This window comes from Oreochromis aureus, linkage group 10, assembly GCF_013358895.1.
Source record: "Oreochromis aureus strain Israel breed Guangdong linkage group 10, ZZ_aureus, whole genome shotgun sequence".
Lineage (NCBI taxonomy): Eukaryota > Metazoa > Chordata > Actinopteri > Cichliformes > Cichlidae > Oreochromis > Oreochromis aureus.
In genome coordinates, this window is record NC_052951.1 from 34024877 (window position 1) to 34051254 (window position 26378).

The 26378-nt window shown below is 40.3% G+C and overlaps 2 protein-coding genes across 3 annotated transcripts; both read left to right on the top strand.

Moving 5' to 3' along the window:
- Nucleotides 1–6082, top strand: LOC120442234. The gene is made up of 7 exons (XM_039618190.1): nt 1–107; nt 271–351; nt 434–459; nt 614–634; nt 1043–1465; nt 3421–3540; nt 6059–6082. Exons 1-7 carry the CDS (start codon nt 92–94, stop codon nt 6080–6082), a joined length of 711 nt encoding a protein of 236 aa, XP_039474124.1. The 5' UTR covers nt 1–91.
- LOC120442181 lies at nt 5639–25809 on the top strand. 2 transcript variants are annotated; one of them, XM_039618052.1, is made up of 8 exons: nt 5639–5704; nt 7319–7448; nt 13766–14054; nt 18189–18248; nt 18496–18524; nt 23008–23082; nt 24896–25132; nt 25235–25809. In XM_039618052.1, exons 2-7 carry the CDS (start codon nt 7413–7415, stop codon nt 24911–24913), a joined length of 507 nt encoding a protein of 168 aa, XP_039473986.1. In that variant the 5' UTR covers nt 5639–5704; nt 7319–7412; the 3' UTR covers nt 24914–25132; nt 25235–25809. The 2 variants fall into 2 exon arrangements, 1 of the variants encoding a protein (XP_039473986.1); XR_005614546.1 differs by lacking the exons at nt 5639–5704; nt 7319–7448; nt 13766–14054; nt 18189–18248; nt 18496–18524 and adding an exon at nt 19845–20397.
- The last annotated feature ends 569 nt before the right edge of the window (nt 25810–26378 follow it).

A 26378-nucleotide genomic window follows, 5' to 3' on the forward strand; every position in this document is an offset into this window, starting at 1 on the left:
GATGATAATCTAATAATCTGTGTTGAACTCTGAAACATTTCTTTTAGGAACGAAGAGGAAACTTAGTGAAACTGATTCAAAGGCAGAGGATATGAAATCTGAAGCTGGTGAGTGAACATACTAAAAGCGTGAAACTGGGTCTGCTTTAGTGTTAGACACAACCTGCTGAACTGCATCTTGCTGGGATGGTAGACTTGCAAATAATGGCTGAACTGTGCTTGATATTTACGTGTTTGAAGGCGGGGTTATGATGAGATGTGTGTGTTACAGGTAAGAGCAGTGCTGCAAGTGATTCTTTAGATGTAGAGCAAGAGGCTGAAGGCAAAAATGATGGAAAGATGATAGCGAAAGGTCAGCTCTGTGAAACATGTTAGCACTTCCTCCAGTAACAAGAGAACAGTATGAAAACTCAACTTTTATTTCTTCTTTATAGACGAACCGGGGAGATTGCCTCAAAAGGTAGCAGTTATTAAATATGTCAGTTAGGTTAATGAAATATTTCACATCATTTATCAAAGCACCTCCAGCAAACAACCGCACATCCATAAACGTTAAGTTTTTTCCACACTTCCATCATGACAAACTGAGCATTTACACACAGTTTCTCTTCCAGGACAGGAAAAGACAGTCGTGGGTGAGCTGATTTCTCTTAATTTCCTTTAAGTAAAACAACAGGAAATATTTTTCCTTAGACCTGATCACTAGATCAGGAATGAAAAATAAACTCCTTTAGTTTGGTGTATTTCCTGTTCACTGTTACCTGAATCCTGTTTAAACATTGCAACTTTTAGTAGGACTCTCTGTCATAGCAAGGCAGTGGTGGAAATAAAACCCTGCAACATCCATGTATTTACAAAGGTAACAACCAGGTAACAGTGTAGTGACTTTTAGCTGACTAATGTTAGAGTGAATTGTGTTTGATGGGACAACAGAGCTGTTAATGTGTCAACAAATATAAAGATCAGTAATAGAGTAATATTTTGGTCAAAACCTGCTAGGCCTCTATCATAGCTATTACTTTTGTCTCTCCATCTGTGTTCAGAGAATATCCATTGGCAAACTAAAGGTCAGTGGTAACCCTGGAAACAAACCAATTGGTGGCAGAATCGTGCAGAAATCTGGTCTGCGTACATATCAAACCAGAAACAAGGAGAAAAAGTTTTTCTTTAACCTGGGGGTGGCCGATGAAACAGGCAGCATTAAAGTGGTGGTGTATGGAAAAGAGCACTATCAGGACATCCAGGAGAAGAGCTGCTACATGTTCAGAAATGTCATCATGGAGGGAAATGACATTAAAGTGACCAAATTAAGCATCGTATCGAAGACATCACAGATTGATGTTCCTGAGAATCTGGAGATGGAAGCTCGGATGCTCGTTGATTTCCAGACTCCAGTTTGCTCCATCGAACAGGCCAACAGATCAGCGGAGAAGACATTAGTGAGTGTTGGAGGAAAAGTAGCAGAGGTAAGTGTGAACAGATATTCTGCAGAACCTTTGGGTGGCCATTTCCTCACAAGGTCAGAGGGGTGTACTATGAAGCCAGATTAATGTGTTAGTGAGGTCAGCTGAGCCTGAAGTCTGAGTTTTCAGTGTCACAACAGTGGTTGTACTTTTACCGGGATAAAGCACTATCGCTAAATTATGCTGAACACATCACCTGGTCTGGATCAGCTGATGTTCAGAGTGTCGGTTTACAGTAACTGGAAGCTCCGTGTTTTCTTTGCAGTATGTTTAATGTGTGATGAAGTTACGGCAGCAGATTGCATGTATTCATATTCACATGGTGATGCATTAAATGTATAACTGTTGTATTTTGTTCACTGCTGCTGGGACACTTAGAAACTGACCAGTTACAGTTTTATATTTATTACCTAGAATTCCTGTTTAAACAAGAAAATTCCTCCCAGTCTGATCTGGTAACAGCCTGAAGAGATTCCCAAGTCTCATTTGACTTTAAACTGTGTGTAGTTTCACAGTAGTACCTAAGTATGCACGGAGGTCGAGGCGGAGAGGCAGAGTTAACAGTTGTGATACCCGTTATCACAGACTGGTTTTTCTGGCTTTATTGAGCCAGCAAACAAAAAGAAAGCCTGACTGTAGTCATGTTTAGTGTTTAGACTTATTATTAGAGTCCAGAAGTTTGGATTATTGAAATATGATGAGCTCTAAATTCCTTTTAAACTTGAACCGAGTGAAGCAAAGACCTGTCGATATCTCCAGCTCAGTTTAAACTACAGCGGGCTGATGAGCTGTGTGGATCTTCTGAAAGATCGACTCACCTTCACAGCAGGACCTCTGTACAGTCACTTGTCCAACTATAAGTTCAGCTGCTGTTAACTGATTAGTTAGAGCTTCAACCTTTCATCTAAACATGTTCACTTCCATCTCTAACAAACGGGGCGACCGTGGCTCAGGGGGTTGGGAAGGGCACCTGTAACCGGAAGGTTGCCGGTTCGATCCCCGGCCTCTCTGTCCTGGTCGTTGTGTCCTTGGGCAAGACACTTTACCCTATCGCCTACTGGTGTTGGCCAGAGGGGCCGATGGCGCGATATGGCAGCCTCGCTTCTGTCAGTCTGCCCCAGAGCAGCTGTGGCTACAACAGTAGCTTGTCTACACCAGTGTGTGAATGTGAGCGTGAATGAATAATGTCATTGTAAAGCGCTTTGGGTGCCTTGAAGAGCTCTATATAAATCCAATGCATTATTTACAAACAGACAACACAAAACCCAAACAGTTAAAGTCCATCTTTTAGATTCAGTCTGTGATCACCGGTTATGGGATTTGAGTCTCTGTATCCTGAGTTGTTCTCATGTTGTTGCTTTGTTCGGATCGGCTCCGTTGAAAACATCAAACTGAAGAACAGACGAGGAAAGAAAGACAAACAAGATTTTAAACTTGAAGACGACACCGGTTCAATCAGGATCACCTTGTGGGGTGAAGACATCAAGCATCTCAGAGGAGTATCATGTGGAGACGTTGCCAGGGTGACCAACGTAAAGACCAGTCGCTTCCAGGATTCAGTATCGCTGAACTCAACAGATTCCACCAAAATTTCAAAGGATTTTAATCCAGGCAGTGTGTGACACAGACTGCAGTAACACGGGTATCTTTGATGACTCTCTCAGCTCTGTACAACTCTGTTTAACCCCCCCACACTCTTATTCTGAAAGTTTATTTTCCACTAACCAGCAGGATTAGAGACTCACTGAAGGCAGCCAGTCATATTTCACTGTTATTTACTTAAAAGCAACACTCAGGAAGAATCTGGTCCTGGTCTTAATGGCAGTGTGGAGTTCTTCTGAACCAGTCATCGATGCCTCATGAGCGCTCTGTGGTTCTGAATGTCGGGCTACCTGTCGACCCGTTTAGCCTGTTAGCTGTTTATGAGATTCTCAGCCTGTCCTGATGTTTGTGTGCAGGTTCAGAGTGCTGCAGTCCAGAGCGTCACCATCGAGATTATCGGGATCATAAGAGCCAGCGGGACGCAGACTGAGCTGGAGGCGGAGCTCAGCCATAACATTGTAATCGGAAGGTTGCCGGTTCGAGCCCCGGCTTGGACAGTCTCGGTCGTTGTGTCCTTGGGCAAGACACTTCACCCGTTGCCTACTGGTGGTGGTCAGTGGTGGCGCCAGTGTCCGGCAGCCTCGCCTCTGTCAGTGCGCCCCAGGGTGGCTGTGGCTACAATGTAGCTGCCATCACCAGTGTGTGAATGTGTGTGTGAATGGGTGGATGACTGGATATGTAAAGCGCTTTGGGGTCCTTAGGGACTAGAAAAAGCGCTATATAAATACAGGCCATTTACTAACAACGAGGTGTAGCCGTTTGTGGTCGCTTCATCCCTGCTGGCAGGAGCGTTGGGTGTCAGCCTGGGGGGCTTTGAGGACAGGCTGCAGGATAAAATGCCATTCTCAGCAGTTGTAGAAATCAAAGGAAACCAGATCATTAAAATTAAATCCGTCAGATAGAAGTAAAGATGGCGTCCACTCTTCAGGCTGGGCTGCAGCCACATGATTCATCTATTTTTACTAAAGTTGTTTTTTTTAACCTCCTAAGACCCAAACTCTTCCGCAGCATGCATTTTTAATTTCTCTTTGATATTTGGGCTGATTGGGGCCCGATGAATGTAAAAACAAAGAATTTCAGATTTTTTTTTACCTTATTTTTGTTTTTAAGAAAAATGAGAGCCACAAATGAGGATATTCATTTAAAAAATTGATAGAACAGTAGCAGTATAATGTCCTCGTAAGTGGATATCAGGCCCATGTAGAGCAAAATTGAGTATTTTGGTCTAAATAACGCAAAATGTGATGTCCACATATGTGGACGGCAGGTCCAAGGAGGTTAAAACTGAATATTTTTAATATGATTCCTTAAATCTGTCATTTAACATAGAGGACATTTCTGTTATATGATGTCAGTTATTCTCTCCTTCTGTCTTTCTTGCAAATGAGTTTTTTCTGTTTTTATTCTGATTTGAGCAGAATATTCACAATCATCATCAGTCCTGGAAGCTCAGGGATTCCCGTGACTACACCACCTGGTGCTGGGAACGTATCCACTGGAATAAAAAGTCAAATCTGGAACTTAAGAATAAAAATAATAATCCATCTCTGAAAAAAGAATGATTAATGCTGAATATTTGTGTATTTGTACTATTACCTGAGAGTAGCTGAGAGCATGGAGAGGACCAGTCATTATATGAAACTTTATCAAAGTATCTAATGGCTGACATTTTATGCAGTTTAAATATTTCATTGTTATGGTACTTTATGTATTATGGCTGAAAATGTTTGGTTCTATAGTTGTTATGATTTTGAAGATTTAAAAATAAATCTCATAGATATTATCACTAGAATAATATAGATCAAGCTACTCAGAAGCATATAAATCATTAAAATCATATATTCAATTCAAATTCTTGCGCAGCAGTAATACATCCATATGAAAGCATCTACTTCTGCCTGAAAATCCAACCCTGTCTTTTCTATACTGCGTTTTTTTCTGATTAAATGTTCTGATTTTGTCTGATTGCAACTTGTTGTCAGATTTCTTACCATTGGAAAGTGTACACTTAAACATGTTTTAAAGGTCTTCTTGTGCAAAAACAATACCAAGGCTGAAGCTCCAGCTGTTCACCCTCTGTATCCAGGCAGTGTAAGAGCAGAACTCTTCAAACAGCTCGTCCTGTTTTTCTCGTTTTTGTTCCAGACAGTTTCTCACATCTGTAACACGGCGCCCTTTTATCAATTTAATTGAAAGTATCTTAACATTTAGCATCTAACACTACATTTATGATGTAGTTGTGTCACACTAACATCACTTTTCTGTTCAATGCCTGCTGCTTTGCCTCGGCCTTCCACTCAGACATGAGGGGTCAGAGAGTAATCTAGTATCTGCCTCGTGCTGCTCGTCACTCTGGTTCTCAGGCAGTCTGGCGGATAGAAGGCTGCAGAACTTTATTTAAGGTGGTACCTGCCAGCTGTAATGATCTGGGGAGCTTCTGGCAGAGGTGTAGCTTGCTACCAGGGAACTGTTTGGGGCCCTCAGGCCAGTGACAGTATGTACCCGACTCCACCCTCTCCCTTTGTAAGTGGCATGCTTGATTTTGTTTAAACAAATCTAAACACGACAGCAGCTGAAGAGGATCTCTGTGAGTGACAAAGGAAGAAGAAAATAGAGGAAGAGGGGAAAAGCAGGGCAGCGGTGAGTAGAGTAGATAAGGATAAATGACTAAAGGAGAAACATCTGAATACTTTCACATTATTCCTTTAACTTTAGTTAGTTTTGAAGAGCAGCCCAGCGTGTCCAGCTCAGGTCACTGTGACAAGTCCAGTGTGATTCTTTGTTTTGTTTGTGGTGACCAAAGGTGGGAAGTAACAAAGTACAAATACTTCTTACTCTCTGTAGTTGAGTATTTTACTTTTACTCCCTACATGTTTAAACAAATATCTGTACTGTGCTATAGTCAGGGCCTAAAGTGAGCCAGTGTTTTTATTAAGTGTGCCTATCTAACAGCACTTTTCACGCTTCTGATTTGCCCTCCTTACAACCTGGTAGATCCTGATGTCTGCTCACAACTGACCCGGCAGAAATGCACTCAGTATTTACTTCAACTGAAAGCCGTTGGCAGTTATTTTCAGTTGGTGAATTTAAATGTATGGGAATGACAGAGCATTCTGATTGGCACATTAACTTCGAGCTTAGTTTTCTCTTTCTCTTCAGAAAACGGGTTGTTCAAATCTGGGCAGTTGAAATCAGTTGATGACTTTTAGAATGAACTTTTCTGATTGGATGATTAGAACTGAAACCATTTACCTGTTTGTTGTGGATTCTCCCACATTTCAACTCATCTAAGCTAATTTAATATCACTGTTTTCAGTCTCTCTCTCTCTCTCACACACACACACAGATCCATACACACAAAAATCTAAGGAATATTCCCCATTCATTTGAATTGCAAAGCATCTAAAAAAAGGCACAAACCGAGGGCAGTTTTGCAGCCCTACCACTCAGGCATTTTTTTGTCGCAGAAACATCATTCACACTTTACACAGGTCACAAGACTTTGGACTTTTATTGACTAAATCTGTATTTTGATATCTTTTATGTTTTTTTCATAAGAGCAGTTTAAGTTTTATGAAGAATTTGATTTTTCAGGGAATTTTCCTGCCACTGAATGATCACATGACCTGCTGTAAAGCCTGAGAGTGAAGAATATTAAGAAAAAAATGTCTCCGTCTTTCTTTCCCTCCCAAACCCTTTAGCCTGTATGTATAATATATACATCAAACCATGGCTATCGTTGTCTTCTTTCATCCAGTGTCATTCTCATTTAGATGGGATTTAAGGTTTTCTCACAAATGCCATCAAAGCACAGCCTCCTCCATCCAAGTCTCTCTTAGACAACAATGTTAACTCCTTAATTTAGTCTGAAAACCAGAGGGAAAGGCTGCCTTTATATTGTCAGCGTGTCCACATTATAAACTCTACAAGCATAAAAATTCAGTATTTGGTAGATTAGAAGTTCCTGCCACACAAGGTAAAAGAATTTTCTAGATATGACTTACAGTTCTCCCTTGGGAAGCATTTGTTTCAGAGCTTAAATCCTGTTTTCCTCTCTCTGTGTCTGACCCCAACTGCAGAGTGTGTGTGTGTGTGTGTGTGTGTGTGTGTGTGTGTGTGTGTGTGTGTGTGTGTGTGTGTGTGTCCCCTCCCCCACCTGCCACTCACCGGAGTTACTATAGTAACCGGCCCTCACACCTGTGTACTGATGACTCTGTATTTAAAACTCAGCAGTTCTTTGCTCCAACCATGTAGATCAGACCTGGTCCGTGGGCCACATCCGGTGTCACGGTCAGCCACGCAGACCGTGGGGACGAGGGAAGTAGGACCCAAAACGCGGGACTCTGCGATGCCACGGTGCACTTTATTTACAGTGAATAGACAGGTAAGTCCAACAATTAACTCAGAGATGCAATTTGCCAATGGTGCTCGTCCCTTGCTCCCAGTGCGTCCCGTGCAGTAGCTCCCCTAGTGTGTGTGCTCCCAACTCGCTTCGGCTCGACTTTCCTGGAGGAAGAAGGACAATCTACAATTAGCCACACACGCTAGCCAAATACCAAGCTCACACGTCTAGCACAGACTATACCAGTCAGGAGTAATAATCCCACGTCGACTGTCGCCGCGAGTCCAGGTTAAATACCTCTCTCCAGCCGGGAGGGATGATTACCAACACCTGGTCAGGTAATCAGCTGCAGGTGGGCCGGTAACAGTGAAGAGGGACTCCCAATGACGACAGTCGCCAGGACACGCCTCTCCCACGGCGTGCACTTCTGTAAACAGCCCAAGGACCGGGGAGAGAGAGAGGGAGAAGCAAACCCACACGCAAACACACACTACACATTCAACTGTGGACCGAACAGTAGACGACACAGCCCCTAAATAATAATAATAATAATAATAATAATAATAATAATAATAACAACAACAACAACAGTCCATAACTGCTCACGGACCCCCGAGTCCTCCGTGACATCCGGCCCTTTGTGCGTCCTTTTGTGACCCACGTGAGGCCAATAATAAATTACAACTAGATAGATTAATGAAATATCTGTAGTGCGTGCAATATGACGGTGCTGCTTTTATTTTGAAAAGCGCTACGCTACTTCCACATTGACATATATGTGTGATGCGAGCTTTGAGTGAAGCACACGCTAAGAAAAGAAAAGTTGATAATGACTGTCGTGTTTTTAACAAGACATGGACTACCAAGTACTTGCTCACAGAAATTAAAGGTAAAGCTGTGTGCTTGGTCTGTGGTACTCAGGTTGCTGTGCTAAAAGATTACAATTTGAATCGCCACTACACGACCAAACATGAGGATAAATACAGAAATCTGTCTGAAAAAGAGCGCGCAAGGGTGTCTGATGCTTTGCTAGCAAAACTGCAAACCCAACAAGGACTTTTTACCAAACTTCACACCACCCGAGAAGCAGCCGTTCAGAAAGTTATGCAATTTCTCACAAAATCGCCAGGAACAGTAAGGCATTTTCTGACGGAGAGTTTATTAAGGAGTTCTTATTGGACTCGGTTGAAAAGGAGGAAAACATGACACTAGTCATTGTATTGTTGCATTTCTATAAACTTCTTGTTTGTTGATTTAATCAAGTTTAAAATACACTGATTTGGTGGTTGTTTTTGTTTTATTTGATCTATGCACGACAATTTCACATAGCATAGCCCAATATAAATATTTACAGAATTTTATTTTAGTTTTATACTTCTGATTACCAGTACCAGCTATTCGTAATGTATAATTTAGTGAATTTTACAATGGAAGAAAGTTGAGCAGACTTACATTCAAGTTGTCATTGAAGTGGCCCTCTGACACAGCTCTGGTTTCTCATGTGGCCCCTTATAAAAATTAATTGCCCACCCCTGACGTTTTCTGACAACTGACTCGGCAGTAGCATAGTCACTCAAAATTTCTGAAGAAAGTTTTGCTGTCTAGTTATTCTTCTACTTCTTCTGCTGCTGCCTGAAATTTTGCCACAAAACTCGTCCCGCAGCTTTGAGAAAACCTTCACGTTATATTGTTTCATGCGGCTCGACCGGGAATGGTGTGTTATGACGTTTGGTAGCAATTCGTCCAAGGTTTTCGTGAAATTCCCAAAAACCTAACAAATTTCCCCCCCCATTCGTTTGAATGGGAAAGTGTCTAAAAAGGCTTTGGAGCCCTACCTTTCCTCCATCAATCATTTACGATTTTCACACATATGCCATCAAAGCACAGCCTCCTCCATCTCCAGAATGTTAAAATGGCTCCCAAATTTCAGCTAAAACACTGTCATCACGTCCATGTAATAAACGGCAAACATGAAAACTGAGTATTTTGAAGACTGGAAGTTGCTTCATGAAAACCTCTGCTGACATCTGGTTGAATACAGTTGTATACATTCACAAAGAGCAGCAGGTCAGCTGATCACACTGTGCACACTAATCTACTGGAGCTCTCAATAGAAACAACTGATTTTAGGCATCCCCCACCTGCCAAATCCACTTTCTCTTCCCTACTCATTTTCCTGTTTAGAGGCAAGGTCACCCTCCACAATTTAGGTTTTGTTTTTGTTTGGTTTTTTGAAAAAAAAAGCAAAGTCTATTTATTAGTATTAAATTTAGATAGCAAAACAGTTTGTAATTCCGTCTACAAATGTCATTTTATTATTACGTTAATTTAGCACAAGGATCCGTTAGCTTTGCACAAAAATGGTTAATGGAATTGTCATTCATGAAGCTGCTTTTATGTTCTTAGTACAGAGCCGGTACTTTTTCACTTTTACTTGAGCAAAAAAGTTTAAGAAGTACTTCAACTTTTACTGAAGTATTTTTTTTTAAACACTGATACAGTATTAAGACCACCGGAAAAAATGGCAAAAAAAATCCTATTTTGCATGGTTGGATCTTAACAAGGTTCCAAGTAACCCTTCAACATGCAACAAGAAGAAATGGGAGTGAGACTAAACATTTTTGAGCATGCAATTTATTGAAAACAACGCTTGAACTGAAACAGGCTGTTATACAGCAGATCAAATGTTTGCAGCCCTACCAGGGGAACACGCAGGATGGTCCAAATGATGTTATTCTCCTGGAAGAAGTCCCTTAAGCTGCAGCATTGTGTACTGTAACCACACAGACGAGGGCCCTCAGTCATGAGGGATCCTCTCTGTAAAATCTGGACATAGCTAGCAGCTGTTTGACGCCCCTGCACCTCCTGAAGCTCCGTTGTTCCACTGAAGGAAAAAGCACCCCAGACAACTATGGCGCCCCCTCCAATGTAGCACGTAGAAAACATCTCAGGTCGGATCTGCTTGTCATGTCAGTAACATTGGAAACCATCAGGACCATCAAGGTTACATTTGTTCTCATCAGAGAATAAAACTTTCTTCCACCTTTCAGTGTCCAGTGTTTGGTGCTCTCTGTCAGTCCAAACGGTCAGTTCTGTGGCGTTCAAGGAGACAAGGCCTTTGAAGACGTTTTTTGTTTTTGAAGCCCTTCAGTCTCAGATGCTGTCTGATGGTTATGGAGCTGCAGTCGCACCAGTAATGAAAAAATGTTTTGTCTCACTCCCCTTTCTTTTTTTTGCATGTTGAAGCTCGATTTGGAACCTTGTTAAGATCCAACCATGCAAACTATGCGATCAGAACTGTATCTGTACTTCTACTTAAGTACAGAATGTCTGTATTTTTGCAACATCTGGCGACAGCAAAACGGCACAATAGGGAGAGACACTAAAGTGCATTTCACACAAGCTTCCATGGTAACTACTCACCTGGCAGTGCATTATAAGCAGGAAAAGCCTGTGAGTTAAAGCCAGCTTTGGGCAAACAGCAGTCTTTTTTTTAACGAGACCAGTGGAAAAAGTCACCAAAGGCATTTGAAGATTCATTCAGAGCTGTGAACATAAAAGAAGTAATAAATAAAATAAAATAAATAACATTTTATTTATATAGCACCTTTCTAGACAGAATCACAAAGTGCTGCACATAAGATAGGTAAAACAGACAATATAAAACAGGCAGAAATTTAACCAAAAGCAGGTTTAAAAAGGTGAGTTTTGAGTTGTTTTTTAAAAACAACTACTAAGTCCACAGTTCTTAAGGTTTGGGGGAGACAGTTCCACAGTCTCGGGGCCACGGTGGCAAAAGCTCTGTCACCTTTAGTTCTCATCTTAGTCTGTTTCATAGCAAGTAAACCCTGATCAGATGACCTCAGGGACCTGCTAGGGACATAGGACTGTAGCAGATCAGAGATGTAGTCTGGTGCCAGTCCATGCAAAGCTCGAGAAGTTAAAACCAGGATCTTAAAATGGATTTCTGAGTTCAATAGGAAGCCAACTGAGATAGCAGCGGTGTCACATGTGAATACTTAGAGGATTTAGTGAAGAGCCTAGCTGCAGCGTTTTGCACAACCTGCAGACGATCCAGAGAACCTTTGCTTAGACACATAAACAGCGAATTACAATAGTCCAAGCGTGAGGAAATAAATGCATGTATAGCTATCTCCAGCTCAGAGCGAGATAAAATAGGGCTTAGCTTAGCCACATTTCTTAAATGATAAAAAAAAGACAGAACCAGAGATTTCACATCGAATGTGAGAGTCGGGTCAAAAGTGACACCTAAATTCCTGATAGAGGATTTAACATACACAGAGAGGACCAAGGGCTTTCACTATCTGGGATACAAATCTGTCCGGAGCACATATGAGGACTTCAGTTTTCCCCTCGTTGAGTTGGAGGAAATTTGCATCCATCCAACGTTTGATAGAATCTAAGCAGTCATTCAGACGCTGAAGCTTAGATAAATCCTGGGGCTTAAAAGAAACGTACAACTGAATATCATCAACATAACAGTGATAAGAAATGTCCTCAAAAGAGCCCATTATATGCTGGAGGGGGAGAAGATATATTAAGAACAATAAAGGTCCCAAAACCGAACCCTGAGGGACACCACAAGTAAGGGAGGAAGAGGATGACCTAAAATCCGAGACCACCACAGAAAAGGATTGGTGACGTAGATGTGAGGAGAACCACTCCAAGGCAGTATCCGATACACCAACCCAGTGTTCAAGCCTTTCGAGGAGGATGTGGTGGTCAACTGTGTCAAAGGCGATGTGAGGTCCAACATAAGGAGGACCGAGCATTTTGCTGCATCACTACTCATCAAAATGTCACTACAGACCCAAAGAAGAGCTGTTTCTGTGAAGTGAGCTCTGTGAAAACCGGACTTAAACTTATCAAAAATGCTATGTTTGTCCAGAGCCACTATAAGTTGCTTAGCCACAACCTTTTCTAGAAGCTTAGTGATTAACGGTACTTTGGAGATTGGTCTGTAGCTGCTCCAAAGAGACGGGTCTAGCTGAGGTTTTTTTTAAAAAGTGGGAAAATAGCAGCGTTTTTAAAATAAACCAGAAATGGTAAATGGCCTGTATTTGTATAGCGCTTTCTAGTCCCTAAGGACCCCAAAGCGCTTTACACAACCTGTCATCCACCCATTCACACACACATTCACACACTCAGAAATATACCAGACGCCAGTGAAGAGTTGATTAGAGTGAGCACAGATGGACCAATAACCTGGAAGACATTTTTGAATAATGATGCAGGTACAGTGTCAAGAGGACAAGAGGATGCTTTCACTGAATTCACTAGTTTTACCAGCTCAGGTAATGAAACAGGAGAGAAAGTATCCAAAATGACAAGAGCAGGGCAAGAAAACCTGTTTGATAGAGAGGTTTTTAAAGGCGCTATGATGATAATTGCAAAGACTCCGTTCAAAGGCCAGAAGAATGGTCCTGTTGTCATCTCCACACGCTCTGATGTGCAACTGCAACGCTTCAGTCCTGGTCATCACTCAGGTCCTGTGTGAGGATTTTTTCATATTTCATAAAGACAATAAAAGCCTGTGAGATACACGGACACTGTTAATCTGCTTTTTTGGCTTGCTACTTCTTTTCTTCCCTGGTCAAGTTTCCTCAGATTTTTTTAAGGACACACTGCACACTATGCTGAGATATGCCAGGTTTTGGATTATTAGCTCTTTGTGAATCACCTAGTTGGTGCAAAAATACTGTTTTATGTTAAAATTAGTTATTTTGCCATTTTCACAGTTTCAACTAAAGAAATGAGAACAAATGACAATTTTTTGTGATAAGCTGCTAGCAACGAAGAGCCTAAAGATTCAGCTTAAAACTGGTTCTTTATTAAGGACTCTTATGTGCAGGCAATACTGGTTCTTCTTCTCTTGAGTTGAGTTTTTTTTTTTCTTCTCAGTTCAGTGAGGTAAAAAATTTTAAAACAAAAAAAAAAAAGCATTCCTCTGAAAACGGTCAGGTAAAAGGAAAAAAACCCTGGGGAACTATTGCTCCAGACCATTTAAAAAAAATTAAAAGAAGGTCCGGGTCCTTGCATGCAAAAACTTAGGTATGATTAAAGACTTTTGAACATTATTGTATATATATATATATATATATATATATATATATATATATATATATATGACCATCCAACCTATCCCATCCTATTTTCTCCTGCTTATTCTATCCAGTCCACAAAGCACCAAACAGCCCCTCCTACGAGTGGTGGGCCTGCTGCATTGCCAGTGCACTACATGAGATATATAATGTCAAATCTTGATATAAATACCCAGTAATCATTTCTGTCAGATAAAGGTGGTAGAGTAAAAGAGGCACTATTTCTGACTGTTTCAGATGTGGACAATTTCAGTGGATGAGTGGAAAACAGCTCTGACAGCCATTCTCAAGGAGCTAGACAACCCACAGTGCGACAAAATGTTGGAAATAGTGCAAATCCCCAAACAAAGGAAGACTGCTAAGTTCAGAGAACAGCTGCCCCCAAAAATCATTGAGTACCACGGACTGGAAAGATCTATCCGGAAAATCAGAGATGCAATGGATCAGATTCCAAGGAGGGATCAACCAGTCCAGAAACTGCTGCTCCCCTTCGTTGAACAACTGAAGAATGGGCCAAAAACTGGGGGTGAGTTCACATAGTTCAGTGTTCTTTAAGCCACACTTCTAGAAACAAGTTTTGAGCTTGGAAAGAATCTCAGGGCTTCAATGGTCAGTTCCAGCGACAACATTGTAAGTCAAAGTTTTATTCAGTGCTTTCTCAGCTTAGCAGAGACATGATTAGATAATGGTGGTCAGGTGTGTGAGTCAGCCTCTCCTGACACCACACCCTGAACCCACTGCTCCACTCCTCACCTGCAGCTGAGCCACAAAAAAAACCAGAAAGGCAAAAACATTGCAAATATGAGTGTGAACAGGTGTCTGTCGCTCTGTGTTAGCCCTGCGTCAGACTGGTGACCTGTCCAGGTGTGTCCCACCTCTCGCCCCATGTTGGCTGGGATTAGGCTCCAGCTCCCCTGATGAGGATAAACTGAAGATTACTGATTGATGGACGGCCTACAATTTTTTAAATAATTTTTTCCTAAACTTGATATGTTTAGATGATCAAGTTTTCTACTGATTATTTAAAGACACTTCAACCAGATTCTGTAATGCATCGTAATGGTGAGTCCCATCGTTTGAATGCAGAGACAGTCACAGAATTGAAGGCTGGGACGAAAATGGAACATGCCGTCGTGCTCAATGAAAAATCTACCATGGCTTTCCAAGAAACAAGGAGAGAGAAAACTGAGCGAGGTGCAGCTCAGAAACAAAAACAATATCTATTCTTTCAAACTGTTAATCATGCCAAAATGTTATGGGACTTGAAATCTAAACCCAAAGGTATTCTTGACGGCTACTTAAATATTCGGAGTGTTATTCCAAAAATAGATCAGATTTATACTCTTCTTTGTGACTCAAACTTGGATTATCTTTGTTTAACTGAAACATGGCTTCATGTGAATATTCCAGCAAACATGATTGACATTCCCGGCTACAGTTGTTTTAGAAAGGATAGGCTGTATGGTAGAGGGGGGGGGGGTTCTGATTTTCATTAAAGAAAAGTACAAATGTAGTGAAATACAAATGAATATTCCTGTTGAATGTTTAGCTTTACAGGTGATTCTTTCCCCCCAAATGTGTTTTAATATTGTTGTCCTATATAACCCGCCATCACATGGTGTCTCATTTTATGATCAGTTACAAGATGCAGTAAAAGAATTAAATTGTTGTAGAGAAACAATATTTTATGGTGACTCTAACATCAACTGGCTGGATAAAACTAATAACCAAAAATTAAAAATTATTATGTCAAAATTTCAATTTAAGCAAATAAAGGACCCACAAGAGTCACCAAAAATAGTAGAACTCTAATTGATATGATATTCACTAATAAAATAGATCGGATAACAAAAACATATAACTTATTAACTGGTCTGTCTGATCATAATATGATTTTAACTGTTAGGAAATTGACTAAAAAACGATTGCAGTATTATAGTACAAACAGCCCTGACCATGTAAAGACATTTATTCCCAAGTCTGAAATTGTAAAGCTTGAACAGGAGCTTGCGAATCGCAACTGGGATCATCTTATGAAATCAGATGATTTCGAGTTGTGCTGCAATTCCATGACTAGCTACCTGACTGAAGTAATATCTAAATATACCAAAAGTATCAAATTTAAGCAAAGGAAGCAAAATCTACCATGGTTAAATAGTGAAATACAAAAACTTATGAAAAGACGAGATTTGGCGTTAAAAACAGCCTTAACTACTAAAGGTAATACGGATTATATGATCTATAAAGGCCTAAGAAATAAAGTAGTCATGGAATTGCGTAAAGCTAAGGCTTTATATTACACTCATATTATAGAAAAAGCTAAAGGTCATAATGTCTCCCTTTGGAAGCATTTAAACGATTTAATTAACAGATCATCTAGCAGGAAGGAAATTGAGCAAGTCAATATAAATGGCACAAATATTATAGATAAGGGTTCCATGGCATATGAATTTAACAAATATTTTATACAATCTGTAGAAGAATTAATGCAAAACCTCAGCTCTCCAGAGGTCACTATTAAAAACAGACCTATCGATTCACCAGACTCGTTTTTTTATTGAAGAGGTTAATGAAGCAGAGGTCACAGAGGTTATTAAGAAATTATCAGATTCTAGGGCAAAGGATATTTATGGCTTGGACACTTGTTTTATTAAAAAATATAGAGATTTCTTGACAAAACCTTTAACACATCTTATAAATTTATCAATAAGAAATAGGACATTCCCAACTGACTGGAAAAGGGCTGTAGTTACTCCAGTCTTTAAAGGAGGCGAGCGTGATTTGATATGTAATTACCGTCCAATTTCCATACTCCCTGTTCTTTCGAAGGTGCTTGAGAAGGTTGTGGCAGCACAGTTAATTGATTATTTAGAGACTAATCAACTGCTTCATCCAATGCAGTTTGGTTTTAGACCAAAATTTTCCACAGAAATGGCAAATTGCTATTTTGTTGAAAATATTAAGTGTAATCTGGATATTGGTAATGTTGTGGGTGCAGTGTTCCTTGACCTAAAAAAGGCTTTTGACACTGTCAACCATGACATACTTCTTTCTAAGTTGATAAAATTTGACTTTTCAAAGCAAGCAGTTGATTGGTTTGAGTCCTATCTCTACAAAAGAGAACAGTGTGTGAGGGTTGATAAAGAAAAGTCATCCATGTTGGAAAACAGAATCGGTATTCCCCAAGGATCTCTTCTTGGCCCATTGCTATTTAGTTTGTTTATAAATGATTTGCCTGCCAGCTGCCCAAAAGCCAACTGCCAACTTTATGCAGATGATGCAGTTATACACATACCAGCTAAGTCACCTGGTGAAGCAGCAGACACCTTAACGGTACATCTAAATGGTGTCCAAAAATGGCTGGAACAAAATCATCTTGTACTGAATTTTTTAAAAAAAAACTGTTTCTATGTGTTTTTCGATTAGGAAATGAAATTCATCTGATGATTTTAAAATCAACCTAGGGAACGAAGAAATGAAGGGGGTCAAAGATTTTAAGTTTTTAGGAATAATCTTAGATTCACATCTTAAATTTGACAAGCACGTAAAGAAGATTTCTAAGACGGTCAAGGCTAATCTGAATTGTTTTAAGTTAATACGGCACTATATACCCACTTCAGCAGCTCAGTTATTTATGCATTCTATGATATTTTCTCATTTTTCATATTGTATGACAGTTTGGACTCAAGCAGCACCATCTACAATTCAGCCTGTGGTATCCTTATATAATCAAACCTTAAAAATAATGGATAAAAAATCGGTTCAGTGGCATCATTGTCACATTTTACAGAAATATAACTTATTTAGTTTTAAGAGTTTTAATCATTGGTGTTATCTTAAATTAGTTTTTAAATGTATAAATAGGATGGCCCCAGAGTGTCTCAATAGATACATTCAGAGACAAGACAGTAATCGTGTTACTAGGAGTAAGGTGAACGGCAACTGCAAGATATCATATCGCAGATCTACATTCGGTCAGTCAGCTTTTTCTATAAAGGCCTGCCATCTGTGGAACACACTTCCAACCGATATCAAACTGATTACAGACATTAGATCCTTTACATTGAAGGTTAAAGTGTGGTTAAAGGGAAACCAAAGTTGTAGTCATTTTACCTGATGATTTTAATTTTATTTTAAATTATTGTCCATTAATTGTAATTGTATTTATGATGTAATTTGGTTTTATGAAAATGTATGTTTATTGTAATATGTATTTATTTAGACTGTAAGCCCAACAAGAGACAATTGTTGAAAATTAGCAGTAGCTATAAACCTATCTGCGGTACATCAGCCTCATGTCTTGCACTTGAACCATGTTAAACTGCACTGTCCCTTTAAAAAAAAAAAAATTAAAATTAAAAAAATTAAATTAATCCATAGCCTTCCCTTTGGATTATATGCCAGTATCATTTAGGGATGTCACTATAACAATTTTTTGAGTATTACACATTTCTCAACAGGAAATCCATATCAAACCAAAACAAACCAGAATGTATATAAATACATTTTTTCTTAATAAAACTTTGGCATATAGACAAAAGTAAAACATAACATGCAGAGCAAACAGTCCAAGTGTCGAATTATTATTCATTGAAAACCATCTATTGACATATTCAACCTTTTAAAATCTGTGTTCAACGTTTTAAAATGAAATTTTCAGGGAAGAAGAGGAAACGTGGTGAAGGTGATTCAAAATCAGCCGACAAGGAGCCTGAAGTCGGTACGTAAAAACACCTAAAGGGGTAACATTGGGTCCGCTGTAGTTTTAGACACTTTCAATGTGCATTGGAGCTTCCATGAGATAAGAATTCTACCATTACCTACCGTCATGAGCTCTGGGCCGTGGCCAGTGAACTCCTCCCCAGGCTCGCCTCTTGGGGAGTAAATTACATTTAAACAGCAGAAACTCATTTGCCCTTTGTAAGTTTTACCTCAAAACAAAAGTAACACAGTTTCTTCTTTTAAAGGTCAGTGGAAAAGCTTCCAGCCTGACAAGGTACACTGTAAAAAATGTTTGTGAAATTAACAGTAAAATTATGTAAAATCTTGACATCAAAAATGTGTAAATAGAAAAACAAAAAAGCAATGTTTAATTTACATCAACATTTTGTAAATAATACATATATACCTGTAAAGTCCTGAACCAAGTGAAAGTGTTAATTTTACAGTAGGAATATGTTTTAAATATCAAATGTCCTTGTTGAATTTACAGTTTACTGTTTTATAAACACTGAAAAATTGTAATTTAAAATTCAACATGTACAACTGAAACAGGTAACAAAATGATGTTAAAATTACATATTTCTTTTGGGGTTTTTTTTAAATTCAGAAAGTATCTGTATTACATTTTACAAATTCATTCAAACTCATTTACAACGTTGGTCACACACAAACCACTTTTTAAGTGGGCCAGATCAGTACAATTTCTGTCAGTGTAAAGAAGTCATCAGAGATATCTTTATATGGCAGTACAATTAAAGCAGTACTTGTCAGTCTTTCTACATTTTAAAGACAAACTGCTGTAGTAAATAAATGAAATCATTCAGCATAAGTCTTTAGTCTTAAACTGTAATATGTCACGGCTGGGGAGCAGTCGTGTGGAGTATTGAAAAAAGGATCCAAGATGCAGGTACTGGCTGGGGTGCGAGTGAGTGTTTATTTACAGCGGTGATAAGGTGACAAAAAACAGGAAGAGCAGAGCGGGGAGTAAACAAACCTAAACTGGGAAAAACTAAAGAACAAAACTTAAACCAGACACTCACGGGAGAAGGAGCAAAATGCACAAAGAGAGATGGCAGAGAGACGCAGAATGAATACCAGGTAACATAGAATCATGCGAACTGACATGGAATTAAACAGACGACGCGACAGAGAGCACAGGAAAACACAGGGCTTAAATACACAGGGGAGTAATCAGGAAATGGGCAACAGGAGGGAGACACAGCTGGGAGAAATGAGGCTAACGAGACAAGGGAGAGGTAAAACTGAACACACTGACATGAGACAAACTTTCAGAATAAAACAGGAAACACACAGACACAGAGAACCAGACAGGACACTGAACTAGACAGGCAGACTCACGAGCGGACACAGTGACACCATAGACAGACGGAGGGAACACAGAAGTGGGAGCAGGCAGGCACAGAACAAAACCTAAACAAATGGCAAACCTCAACCAAAGATATAACAGGATAAACAATCACAGGAAATAATACAAAGAAACACAAAACACTGAGTAGACAGACTCAGGACCATGACATAATAAATAAATGTTAAAAATGACCTAAAAGTTATGGCAGCCCACTGGCCAGACTGTCATGTAATTATAAAATAGAAAGGTTTTGTTGATTCATAGAAAATGTCCTGTTTTTTTATAGACAGTTAAAAGACAGGAACTTATTTCATTTAGTTGTTATTGCTTTGGTGTAGTGTGAATGGCTATGGGGGAGGTCTTTTTCAGTGGGAGAAAAATCCAAAACTTGTTAAAATCCAAACAGACTAGAGTCTGTGCTGGGCTGACTATCTTTCAAATAGACAGCTGGTCATCTCCTCCATGTTAGTCATTTCTTTAATTTTGCACCACATTCAATCAATTTTAGCCAGATTTAGTAAAAGTTAACTTAATCATTTTCTCAAATGTTTATTTTTTTAATGCCCAAAGTGTGTTAGTATTTAAAACTACACGAGCTCTACCTTGGCAAATCACGGAGCGTGAGAGTTTGTTTCTGTTCTTTGATTGGACTACTTAAATTATTGCGGGAGTAGCAAGCTTGGCGGCTCGTGACATTACGCGCTCAGTCTGCGAGCAGAGTGGTGGAGATGTGTGTACGTTGAGATATTCAGCTATTTTAGCACGAGCAAACGTTTTGGTAAGCTAACATTGCATTTTCTGTTATCTTTAAATACATGAGAGTATGTTTTCCAGTAATAGTATTAATGGCGTCTGACCGAGCGATAGGCTAGTCCTATTTTTTCCATGCTGTTTTCAAGCAGTGGTTATTGAAAGGTCATAGGTGGTTAGTAACCTGAAACAAATGTGCTGTCGACAGCTACAATGATTTCGTGCTCTTTTTGCAACAAAACGCTGAAGACGTTGAGGAGTTATGTGCTGCATTGTAGAGTTCACAGGAACGAACCCCATCATTTTTTCAAATGCGTCGGTAGTGAATGCAGGCGTACATATGGCCTTTAAAGCCCATTTCTATCGGGTTCACAATGTACCTGCACCCCCTATTTCTGGTAGCGCCACTTTTACAGACTTAAAATGTGCTACTACACTCTGTGAGCGCCAATTTCACACGGTGAAAGAACTTATATCCTACTTAAAACAGCATATAGTGGAGGGGCGACCTGTGGCCAGTGTTGGGAAGGTTACTTTTAAAATGTATTCCATTACAGAATACTGAATACATGCCCCAAAATGTATTCTGTAACGTATTCCGTTACGTTACTCAATGAGAGTAACGTATTCTGAATACTTTGGATTACTTAATATATTATCGTGCTGTTTACAACTACGTGAATGTACTATTGCTGTGATTTATTACTGTTACTGAAGGTCCGCGGCTCCGAACAGTAGTAAAGGGACCTCTGGCTAATACGTCTGGTTCCCTGTTGGGCTCGTAGCTGAAAACTAGCTTTACTTTGTTGTCTGGGTCAACTTTGCTTGCCAGAGGCAGAGAGAGGCGTTGAAAGGCTGCTCCAACGTAACTTATTTTTTTCTGGAGGAAAACAGGAACACAGTGTACAGTTGAGCCTTAATAGCTTACTTACAAATGGGCTCGTCAGGCACTCTTCTTGGCTGCAGTGGTTATTATTATATTTACATGCTTCCAGCTCCCGTTTTTGCTCCGTGACAGCTCGGACTTTTCCTTTCTCTCCCTCCCTCGCTCACAGACACATAACGGGTATGGTAGTCCATTCTCGCTGCAGCACGGACTACACTGCCTATGAAGCTACATTCTTTAGGGCCATGCCTGTAGCATTCTGCCTGTTAGCTTAGCACAACAACAACAACAAAAAAGCGCTCTCTCACCCAGGAAACACGCAGAGAAAGAGCGTCACCCTGTAACCATGGCAACCGTAACGCTGCCGCCTGGAACAACAGAACGTAGCTGTCAAACAAACCCAAACAGTCCTGACCCGCGACACTATGAAACAGGAAAGTACCGCCGTGTAATCCATTTATTTCACCAAAGTAACTGTATTCTGAATACCACCTTTTTAAACGGTAACTGTAACGGAATACAGTTACTCATATTTTGTATTCTAAATACGTAACGGCGGTACATGTATTCCGTTACTCCCCAACACTGCCTGTGGCATGTCCAGTAACTGGTTGTAAAAGTATGTTCTCTGTGAAATCGTCATTTACTGCTCATATGTCCAGAAAACATAGAGAATGCTCTGTTGAAAGCATAAGCGACATGTATAGGGGGACACTTCCTCAGTCTTCTGCTGTATTTGCAGGTGAAGATGCTCCCCAGAGCTTAAATGAGGCAACAACAAATGAAGGCACTGAACTGCCACAGAATTTCAGTGAGGCCTTCCTTAGGAATGTGTGTTTGTTTTACCTAAAACTGCAAGGGCAGCTCCTTCTTCCAGCTTCAACAATACAGACAATTGTTGAAGAGATGCAAAACGTGCATTTGTTGGGCCAGGATTATGCTTTAGGTAAATTGCATTCACTTTTAAAAAATGACTTGTGCCTAACAGATGACACTATTGTTAAAATCTGTGATTGTATTAAGGAGTCAGATCTGTTTTCTACCTGTCATAAGGGCCCACTGAGAACGACATACACAAGAACTCAGACATTTAAAAAGATATTCAAATACGTAGAGCCTGAAAAATTAACATTAGGAAATGATGAAAATATGACACCACGGTTTGCCTACTATATACCAGTGAAACAAACACTAAGCAGCTTATTAGAATCAGAATTATGGAAGAATTCAGTGTCACAGCAGTCTTGTGAAACTGACTCTGAGGCTTTTGGAGACATAAGTGTTGGACAAAGCTTTAAGTCCAACAAGTTTTTCATTGACAATCCAGGATGCCTGAAGCTAATTCTGTACCAGGATGCATTTGAAATTGTTAATCCTCTTGGCTCCACTAAGAAAAAACACAAAGTGGTTGCAGTCTATCTGTCAGTGGCAAATTTGCCTGCTCATTTGCGGTCCAATACTGATTACATGTCCCTTGTCTTACTATGTGGAGAGAATGACCTTAAAAAATTTGGAAACGCAAAGGTTTTCTCAAAAGTGGTAGAAGATTTAAAAGATTTGGAGGAAAATGGTATCATTTCTGGTGATGAAATAGTCAAAGCAGCTTTGCACAGCATTGCTGGTGATAATTTGGGTTCACACAACATTGGTGGGTTTACTGAGAACTTCAGTCGCTCTGAATACTTTTGCAGATACTGTGAAATCACACGAAGTGAGTTTCAGAGTAATGATCCAAATGTCTGTGGTCCACAGCGCACACCTGAAAGCTACAATTCTGCTGCGGGCGATCTACAAGCTGAAGGCAGTCAAGAAATCAAAGGGATAAAGGTAAACTCTGTTTTTAATACCTTGAAATCTTTTCATGTTTGCCAACCTGGTTTACCACCTTGTTTAGGCCATGACGTATTTGAGGGTGTCTTAGCCTATGATAGTGCACTGTACTTGAAGTATTTTATTAAGACAAAGAAATGGCTTACATGTGCACTTTTGAACCGGCGCATTAAACAGTTCAAGTACAAAGGAGCCGTGTGCTGTCAACCCAGATTTAACCAAACTTTCAGGTCAAGCCATTCAGAACTGGAATTTCTTAAGGTTGCTACCTGTTATAATTGGTGATAAAGTCCAAAATCCAAAGGATGATGTATGGCAGCTAATGCTCCAGCTCAAAGACATAGTTGAAATGATTTGTGCACAAAACATCTCACTGTCACAGGTGGCCTATCTTGACATTATAATCCAAGAATATTTGGATTCAAGAAAGTGTTTATTTCCAGAGAGTGTACTAAAACCTAAACACCATTTCCTCCGTCACTATCCTGCACTTATTTTGAAATTTGGCCCCTTGATTAGGTTATGGACTATCCGTTTTGAAAGTAAACATAGTTACTTCAAAAGATGTGCCAGGAGTTTGAAAAACTTTAAAAACATCTGCCAAACCTTATCTGAAAGACATCAGATGTTTCAGGCATATCTTTCAGCTGGGCCAGGATGCAGTCAGTTTCTGCAAGTGAAAGACAGTTGCACCTTTTACCCTGACCTCTACAGTGATGCCATCAAATATGCAGTGAGACAGTTTGGCTTTACAGGAAATGATACTAGTGTTTGCACAGAGATACAGTATAAAGGTACATCATATTAAAAGGGGAATTTCCTTGTGTCAAAAAATGAGGAGTCCATTGAGTTTGGAGAGCTTCTTATTATTTTAATCAAAAATGATGCAGCAGTGTATTTTGTGTTGGATGTACACCAAGCTGAGTATCTTTCTGAATACCACGTGTACTCGGTGACAAAGGACAGTACAAGGCTGCAGTGTCTTAACATTACTGACTTGGTTGACTTTTATCCATTACCATCATACTTTGTTAATGGCCACCAAGTCATTCCTCTAAAACACAGTGTGTTGTCAAAATAAGCTTTGTTTTATGTTGCCACTGTTGTTGGGAAACCATATTAAAATGCATGTTTGCTTACTACAATGATTTTAAAAAAAATGTTGTGATGGGAGGGAAAAATGAAAGTGAAATACCATCCATCCATCCTCATCCGCTTTATCCGAGATCGGGTCGCGGGGGCAGCAGCCTAAGCAGAGAAGCCCAGACCTCCCTCTCCCCAGCCACCTCCTCCAGCTCATCCGGGGGAACACCAAGGCGTTCCCAGGCCAGCCGAGATATAATCTCTCCAGCGCGTCCTGGGTCTGCCCTGGGCCTCCTCCCGGTGGGACATGCCCGAACACCTCACCCAGGAGGCGCCCAGGGGCATCCTTGTCAGATGCCCGAACCACCTCAACTGGCTCCTTTCGATGTGGAGGAGCAGCGGCTCTACTCTGAGCCCCTCCCGGATGGCCGAACTTCTCACCCTATCTCTAAGGGAGAGGCCAGCCACCCTTCGGAGGAAGCTCATTTCTGCCGCTTGTATCCGCGATCTCGTTCTTTCGGTCACTACCCACAGCTCGTGGCCATAGGTGAGGGTCGGGACGTAGATCGACCGGTAAACCGAGAGAAATACCTTTTCCTTTTATATATGCAGAAAATAAAAGGTGTAAACCATCCCTCGTATTATGCCCCGAAAGCAGAAATTCATCTTATTTATATATGCACAGTGTTACTTGACTAAATATAATATTACTTTTGCCTTTTGTCAGCGCGTCATTCTTCGTTGATTCCAGAAATGACCGACTTTGAACCAACGTTGCTAAGGACTGCAATCAATGAGGTCCTGCCTGACCTTCCAGAAGTGACAAAGGATATTCTTGAAGAAACCTTACAATCAATTGGGGTAGAGACAAATGATGATTTTCAGTTCATTGAAGAATCTGATTTGCACTCAGCCTTGAGGCCACTTCAAGCACGAAAAGCCATTGCCGCTTGGAAACTGAGATGTAAGTCAAGTATTGTAGTGAATGATACAAACAGCACTAGAAGTTGCCTGCATAAATTGAACCTTTTTTGGTGTGTGTGTGTGTGTGTGTGTTTGTTTGCAGGTCATACTCCTGAAAACAGCAGCTCATCGCTTGGTGCATCGCCACAACCTCCTGAATCCTCACAATCTGTTTCACCTAAATCACCCTCAACCTCCTCCAGCAGCAGTCAAAGTCCTTGTGTAGACTCGATGGATACCTTCTAGATACGGTGGAACAAGTTTCCAGAAGAATTGATGCAATCACTGGAGAGAGGAAAACGGCCAAGTCCACGCATGAGAAGGGAGATGGTCCGGATTGTGGTTTCTGAGATGATGAAAAAAAGCTCTAGGATAAGTAAAAGGAATTCTACTGAAGTTGCCAAAAAGATGGTGGCAAAATATCCAAAATCTCTGCAAGACATAATAGAGGGAGATGTGATTGGTCCAGGGTATCACTCTCTAGTCAAGCAATTGGAGTACAGAATTGACAATGTGAAGCGATCTACCACCCCAAAAATAAGAAAAAGAAAGCATCATACTGATGAGTCTGACACCGAGTCTGTCCCTTCAAAACAGAGAGCAGCAATCCAAGACACTTATGGATGCATTAACTGGGATGTGAAATTCCTGCCCCTTGGAGAAACTACAGAGAGCCAGCAACTGAAAAAGAAAAACTTAAGATGATGTTTCAGAAAACTGATGCAAATCCTGAAGAAGTCAAAATCTAATGAAACTGACTTTCTACACACAGCGTAAACAAGTCAACCAAGGAAAAACTATAAAATACCTCATGGAAGAATGGCCATTTTGGTTTAGAGAACTTGGCATGGCAGTCCACTTCAAGGAACTCACTGGAATTGGACTTAATGAAACTTTGAGACGCAACGTGGATCTGAAGGGTGAGCAGCTCCTGAACTACATGAATACTGTCTGTGAGAACATGAACAAAAAGCTCCTACAGGCTGTAACCAAGCTCAAAGTGGTGAGGGGAGCTGACTGGTTGCTCTGAAGACGTCAAAGACATGGTGCTACTTCTGCTGTCCTACTTTGATGAGAAAGAAGATGCGATGTTCTGTTATGTGGAGGACACATGCCTGGCAGGGGAAGTACAGATGGACCAGCTTTACTTGACTCCCACAATTGTGGTGTGTGGTAAGTTATTATTTCTGTCTTATATTTTTCTGTTCCGTTTTTTATTTTTATTTTTCATTGTATCTGGAAACAAA